The sequence below is a fragment of the Malaclemys terrapin genome, chromosome 20 (genome assembly GCF_027887155.1).
Source record: "Malaclemys terrapin pileata isolate rMalTer1 chromosome 20, rMalTer1.hap1, whole genome shotgun sequence".
NCBI lineage: Eukaryota > Metazoa > Chordata > Testudines > Emydidae > Malaclemys > Malaclemys terrapin.
The window spans coordinates 14,211,392-14,218,356 of record NC_071524.1 but is presented as its reverse complement, the minus strand read 5'-3'; the positions used below and the strand labels follow the sequence as shown (position 1 = coordinate 14,218,356).

The 6,965-nt window shown below is 61.8% G+C and overlaps 1 protein-coding gene across 1 annotated transcript; it reads left to right on the top strand.

The window, feature by feature from the left end:
• The first annotated feature begins 1,903 nt into the window (after positions 1-1,903).
• On the top strand, positions 1,904-6,543 carry GNG8 (G protein subunit gamma 8). Its single transcript, XM_054009982.1, has 4 exons — positions 1,904-1,948; positions 3,111-3,162; positions 5,784-5,890; positions 6,351-6,543. The coding sequence occupies exons 3-4, from the start codon at positions 5,807-5,809 to the stop codon at positions 6,477-6,479; spliced, it is 213 nt and encodes a 70-aa protein (XP_053865957.1). The 5' UTR covers positions 1,904-1,948; positions 3,111-3,162; positions 5,784-5,806; the 3' UTR covers positions 6,480-6,543.
• The last annotated feature ends 422 nt before the right edge of the window (positions 6,544-6,965 follow it).

The window sequence follows — 6,965 nt, the reverse complement described above, 5'->3', positions numbered from 1 at the left end:
CCCTCAAGGCCCTTATGGCTGCCAAGGCAGCTGCAATGGGGCTGGCGCTGAGCCGAGAGCGCCTGCCTCCCCCGTGACCCCAGGGCAGAGGGGCGCGTGTCCCAGCCAGCTCAGAGCCCTCCGCGAGGGCGCGGCTTCCTGGCACGGCCGGGCATGGCCCGTGCCGTGATCTCCCGCCTCCCCTGGAGATTCGCTCCTGTCCCACCTCACCACAATTGCGCGTGCCACGCTCACCGCAGCACACGTGGGCACACGTGCTGCCACGCTGCGGGTCGAGCCGCGTCTCTGCTGTCACTTCCCCATTGGGCCCTGAGTCCCCCCTGCCCTCCTGCAGCGTGTACACCATAGCACCGCCGGCCACGGCCCGGCACACAGTTCACCCGCGGCACCTTCCTGCCTACACGGCACGCTCTCGTGAAACACGAGGGCAGCCCCTGGAGCCCGGTCAGTTTCCGGCTCGTGGTGAAGATCCCAGCGGTTTCTGGGACGGAACAGCAGCATCTTTGACCCCGGCAGGGCCTATACCGATGTCTAAGGCCCTCTTGCCCTGCATGGACCTCCATGCCCTCTCCAGGTGTGAGCTCCATGGGGCGGGAAGAGGAGGAAACCTTCAGCTGGAGAGACCCTGGCGCCCTCCCCCATGCACCCCACTGCCCGCTGTCTGCCAGCTCTGAGGTCTGTGGCACGTTCCCAGGCGCTGTATGGATCCCCTGTCCTTCGGTGCCCCCACGTGGGCAATGTCAGAGCTGCACATGGGGAGGACGGCCACAGAGTGCAAAGGATCGGACTCGGGGTCCCAGCGCCAGGGATGGGGAGAGGCAAAGCAAAGTCATTGCACATAACAGAGAATCAGGGAGCAGGGGCTGGGCAGGGTCCCGGGGGATTCTGGGTAACAGGGAACGGGGTGCAGGGGATGGGCAGAGCCCCAGGGGATTCTGGGTACCAGGGAATGCGACTGGAAAGGTCTTGTTGCTCCCCCATTGTCTTGTCCAAGTGCAGTTGCAGGGTAGCCCCCCCCCCAATCTCGGGGTGCCCTTTTGCCCGTGAGCTGGGGCCTTCCAGGGTCCATATCTCGAGAGGCGTCTGGGTAAGGCCTGGAGCCTTGTGGCCTGCTGAGGGCGAAGGGGGTACGGGCAGCCCATTAGCCACCCACTACACACAGCCGGCTTGGGCTGCAGCCCATCAGCCATTTCCTCCAGGGACCCCTTGCTCTGGGGCTGGGATTGCTCCAGTGGGGAGCTGGGCACAGGCCAATCTGCAGTGATAGAGAGAAGAGCACCCCCAGAATCCTGGGGCCACATTCTCTGTGGGTCAGTGAGGAAGGCAGGGGGGAAGGGCACTTCCATGGGGGCACATGGCATCCCTTGGCACTGGGCCACATGATGGCACAAGGGGCAGAGAACAGGCCCTGTGAACGGAGCGTGTGTGAGCATGGGGCCAGCGTGTGTCTGTGCACATGGTGTGTGTGTGCACAAAGGCTTCCGTGCCTGGCTGTCCAGTTGCACCAGTGTGTGTCAGTCCAACCATGGAGGGGGGGTGTCCGCGTGCACCTGAGTGTGAGTGTATATGTGGGTCCATCCACCCTTCCACGTGCGCCGGTCCATCTGGCTGTCCGTGTGTGTGCCCCATGGCTGTCGGTCTGTGACCACGTGTCTGTATCTATCAAGGGGCTGGGGAAGGGTGTTTGCCCTTGGGTCTATGTGTCCGTCCCGCCGTGTCTGCCTGTCTGTCCAGCCATGAGTGTGCTCATGTCTGTGCGTCTGTCTGTCCACATGGGGCTCTGGTGCTGGCCCTGCCTTCCCCCACTCTGCCAGCTGCTGCGAGCCACCCTGCTGAGCCGGCGCCCCCCGGGGGGCAGGGGGAGGTGACACTCAGAGACGCTCCACACCAGAGGCTGCTGAGCCACTCCATCCAGAGAGAGCGAGAGACCCGGACACTTTGGCAACAGGTAGGAGCTGACTCAGCACCCCCCCTGCACCCCATGTCCCCTCCAAAGTGAGCCACCCCCTCCTAACCCCCCCTGGGCTGGGGCTCTGACATGGGGAGTCTAAGGCTCCCTGTTAGCTGGAGTGAACCCCGCTCCCCTAGGAACTCCTGGGACCCAGCTGGCATGGATCCCCAGCTGCTCCCGGTGCATCCGACAGCCACGATCCCCATCGGCCAGGGAGCAGCTAAATCTCCCCCACGCCCCGGACAGTGCCAGCAGGGGCTGGTCTCCCTGCCCTCCGGGGGCAGATGCCAGGCTGGGGTGCAATCACGGCTAAGGGGGCATCTGGTCCTTCTCCGTCCTCCGCTCCAAGCGTCTCAGAGCCTTTGCCAAGCCAGACTAACTGCCTCCTTCCCAGCATACAGGTCAGGCTCCTTAGCCCTGTTTCAGGGTGGAGGGCTCAGGGACAAAGAGAGGAAGGGGTTTGCCCAGGGACCCCCAGTGAGTCAGGACTAGAACCAGGTGCTCTGGTTCCCAGACCCCCCAGCTCTGGCCCCCTAGACTCCATTCTGCTCCCAGAACTGGGGCTAGAACCCAGGAGTCCTGACACCCAGGTCCCTCACCTAATCTCTACCCCACCCTTCTCTCCCGCTGCTGACACTTACTCCTTCTCCTGCACTCCCCCAGTGACAGGGGCCAGCCTGAGAATAACGTATGAACCTCCGTGCCCAAATCTCTGCCCATTCTTAGAACTGAGCAATCTTGCCCAGATACAACAGAGATGGCACTGCTGTAAGAAGATAGATAGATAGATAGATAGATGGGGGGAGGGTATGGGGATAGATAGATACATAGATAGATAGATAGATAGATAGATAGAAGGGGTGTATGGGGATAGATAGATAGATAGATAGATAGATAGATAGATAGGGGGTGTATGTAGATAGATCGATAGATAGATCGATAGATGGATGGATAGATAGAGGGGGTGTATGGGGATAGATTAGATAGATAGATAGATGATGGGGTATATGGGGACAGATAGATAGATAGATAGATAGATAGATAGATAGATAGATAGATGATGGGGTATATGGGGATAGATAGATAGATAGATAGAGGGGTGTACGGGGATAGGTTGATTGATCTATCCCCAGAAGTTCTGAAAACTCTTTATCCCCAGCTCACCTTTGTTTCCGAGAGCTGCTGCCGAAGAGCCCAAATCCCTGGTGAAGGTGAGTTCTAAGCAGGTCCGGATCCATCCCGCAGCCCCTAAAACGGAGTGAGATTCCCGGATGGGTGTTGCTGGCTCAGCAGCTTCCGATCCATTCGGGGCAGCACCAGAACCAGACCCAGCCCCGGACTCTCCTGAGGCGAGGGGACACGCGTTCCACCCGGCTCTGGGGCCTCGACTCACCACGCTGGAACGGAGTGGTCCAAGGGCCTGTGGGAGATTTGATTTGTAATAACCCCCCGTGCCCCCTCTTTCCTGCCCCATCTCTGCCCTCCCACCACATACAGGCCAGTGGCAGTGCAGAGCCAGCTGTGCCATGCATTGGCTTGGCACCCGGGCAAGAGCTCTGGGGCCGGTGACCCTCCCAGAGCGGGCACGAGTCCAGCTGGATGTGCAGATCTGGAAGGAGGGAGGGTGTTTGTGCCTCCAGCAACGGCTAGGGGTCAGATTCCAGATCCCTGCGGCGGGGGACAGATCTGGAACTGAAAAGCAAAGCAGCCAAGGCCCAGCCCCTCTGTTATTTACCTGCTGAGAGCAGAGATCAGGGACCAGCATCTCCCCCAGCGGCAGCTGCGAAGCTAGGGAGGGCCTGGGGCAGTGAGAGGAATGCAGCTGGCACTTCAGGGCGCTTGGGACATCTCCTCAGCAGGGGAACGTGTCTGCACGGGCCCACCCGTGCACGCTGACCGTGTGCAACCACCCTCCCCGTGCATGCACATGCACACTCGTGCACATGTGCACACTTTAGCACACACATACCCTCCCCGTGGTCTTGTCCTCGCAGGCCCATAAGTCCTTTTCCTCACATGCCCTTGCACACATACACACATGTGCAAGTCCTTGCACTCCCATCTGCACACTCATGCACTCCCATGCCCGCATCCCCACAGGCACAAATGTTCGTAAGAACCTGCGCCCGGGCACACACATCCATTCAGACATGCATGCAGGCATTCGTGCACTAACACATGCCCTGGCACTAACTTGCACGTGGATGCACGTCAGCGTGCCAGCGCACGCCAGCAACACATGCACCTTTAGCTCTGCCGTTTCACATGCAGGTGGTCTTCCTCGCTTACAAACGGCATTCACCCTGCAGGCTCATAGCGCCGCGCAAATGAGATGCCCGGACAGCTCCCCTGGCGTTTTCTGTGCGGAAGAACTGGGTCGGGGTGGGGATGGGGGGCCTTTACAACAGCACAAAGCAAGCGGATTTGACTTGAAGCATCACCCCCAAACTCTAACCGACCCCCTTAGAAAAACTTCTCTGCGTTTCACTAACCTCCCAGTCACCCCCTTCCCTAGTCTTTTAATAACTGCCTCTGCCCGAGGGGTTCTGGCGGGCCCCCGTTCCTGACGGAGACTCTGTCACCCCAATATTCCTAGTCCTGATCGGTGGGACCTTCCCCGCCGGAGCTATCTTCATGGGATTTTACAGACCGGATCAGAACCTAGAGCCGCCAAGATTCGCGGTGTTTCAGGCCACCCTCCACCCCCGGTCCCCGCACAGCTACGGGTGGGTTGGGTAAAGGCTGCAGGCACCGTCCCTTTAAAGGCCCTGCCCCGGGCTCCTAGCCATGCAGTGCCCCCTGCTGTGCCACTTAAGTGCTGGCCTTCCCTGTGCCAGCCTTGGAACAGGTGACATTTCCCTGCACCTGGCTGGGCAATTAGCCGGCTGCTTTGAGCATAGCTGATCAGGGGCCTCCTGCGGGCAGGGCTGGAGGGGAGGGGGAACCGCTGAGCGGCCCTAATTAACCAGGCCTCCCAGATACGGCTCCCCCTCTTCCCGGAGTGTGGCTAATTTCCCTTCCTTGGATCAAGTCAGAGGCGGTGGGCTCCCCGCGGTCCCCAGCACAGCCAACCTCCAGCCCCCTTCATCTGCAGCCCCCCTCCTGGCCCAGCGGCTCCACTGAGCTCCCTTTAAAGGTTAGCTCCGTGCTGGGGGGAGGCGTGGGTGGAGCAGAGAGCTCAGGGTTGGGGTGGGGGTGGGGGGCAGGGTGAGCTCATAGGCACACGCAAACATACACACGTACACATACATGTACTCGGCTTCCTTCCCCAGACGGGAAGACGAGCTCTATGCAGCTGGAGAGCGTGTATCTTCCCCCCATTCCGCTCGCATGGGGGTGCTCTGTAACTGAGATCCCCATAGGGTGACCAGATGTCCCTATTTTATAGGGACAGTCCTGATATTGGGGCTTTTTCTTCCATAGGCGCCTATTACCCCCCACCCCATGTCCCGATTTTTCACACTTGTTGTCTGGTCACCCTAGATCCCCATCAATGCCTCACATAGGAGCCACTCAGCGCGGATGATTCTGTCACTACTGACCAGGAGCCATCCTGGAGCCAGCACCTGGAGGGGAAGGGCCCCGTATCCCATTGCCCGCCCGCCTGAGCCAGCCAGTCCCCACCGCTATAGGGGGCTGGATCAGAGCTGGCGCCCCCTATAGACGAGGGAGCTGGGAGCGTGCGAGGGGCAGGCGCGGCCCTGGGGCTCGGGGAGTGGTGTCCCGGTGGTGACAGCAGCCCGCGATGAGTTACATCTGCTCTCTCTGCCCCCCTCCCACCTTCCCCTTATTCCCCCTGCTCCACTCGCCCCTCCACGCCGGCTCCCTGCAGGGCAAGCGCCTGGCTGGGGAACCATGTCCAACAACATGGCCAAGATCGCCGAGGCCCGCAAGACGGTGGAGCAGCTCAAGCTGGAGGTGAACATCGACCGCATGAAGGTGTGACTCTCTCCCCCCCCTGCCTCCTCCTCACCTGGGCGTGCAAGCCCCGCCCCCGTGCCACTGTCTCCACTGCTGTGGAAGCCCCACCCCAATGCCATCCCCTCTGCATGATGGCTGTGGGGGGAGCTCCCAGCTACTCCAGCCCCAGCCTCTCCCAGCAGGGGGCGCTGTGGGGAGTGGGGCAGGAGCCAGCTATGGGAGGAGCTCCCGGTTACTCCAGCCCCGGCCTCTCCCAGCAGGGGGTGCTGTGGGGAGTGGGGCAGGAGCCAGCTATGGGGGGAGCTCCCGGTTACTCCAGCTCCGGCCTCTCCCAGCAGGGGGCGCTGTGGGGAGTGGGGCAGGAGCTGGCTGTGGGGGGGAGCACTGGCTGGGAGATCGCCCAGTGGCTCTGTGGCCAGCAGAGGGTGCTCTCCCTGGGCTCCCGCTGGCGTGTTTAACCCTTTCCTCCCCGTGGCAGGTGTCGAAGGCTGCGGCGGATTTGCTGGCCTACTGCGAGGCGCACGCCAAAGAGGACCCGCTGGTGACCCCGGTGCCCTCCTCGGAGAACCCCTTCCGCGAAAAGCGGCTCTTCTGCATCGTGCTGTGAGCCCTGCGGCCAGCGACTCAGCGCACCCCCCCTTCCCTCCCCCCGGGCTACGGCTCCAGAGCGGCACCGCTAGCTCTAGCGTAGGGGAGCGGAGAGTGGGTCAGAGAGTGGCGGGGGGGGGGGGGGGACGACACTGGGGGACAGAGCATGGGGTGTGGGCTGCACACCCTGACTGACCTGGGGAGTCTGCTTCACCTGTCCTCCTTTCCCCCTCCCCCTCCCCCTCCCCCTCCCGTGAACATTATCTCTGAGGATTCACCCTTGGCTGCTGTTTCCAAGATCAATAAACACACTGCTGAGTTACTCTCCCTCTGCCCGTTCATTGCGTCCCCAGCCCCTGTCCCCCCACACTCCCAGCTCCTGTCCGCCCACACCCCCAGCTCCTGTCCCCCCACACCTCCTGTCCGCCCACACCCCCGGCTCCTGTCCGCCCACACCTCCTGTCCGCCCACACCCCCGGCTCCTGTCCGCCCACACCTCCTGTCC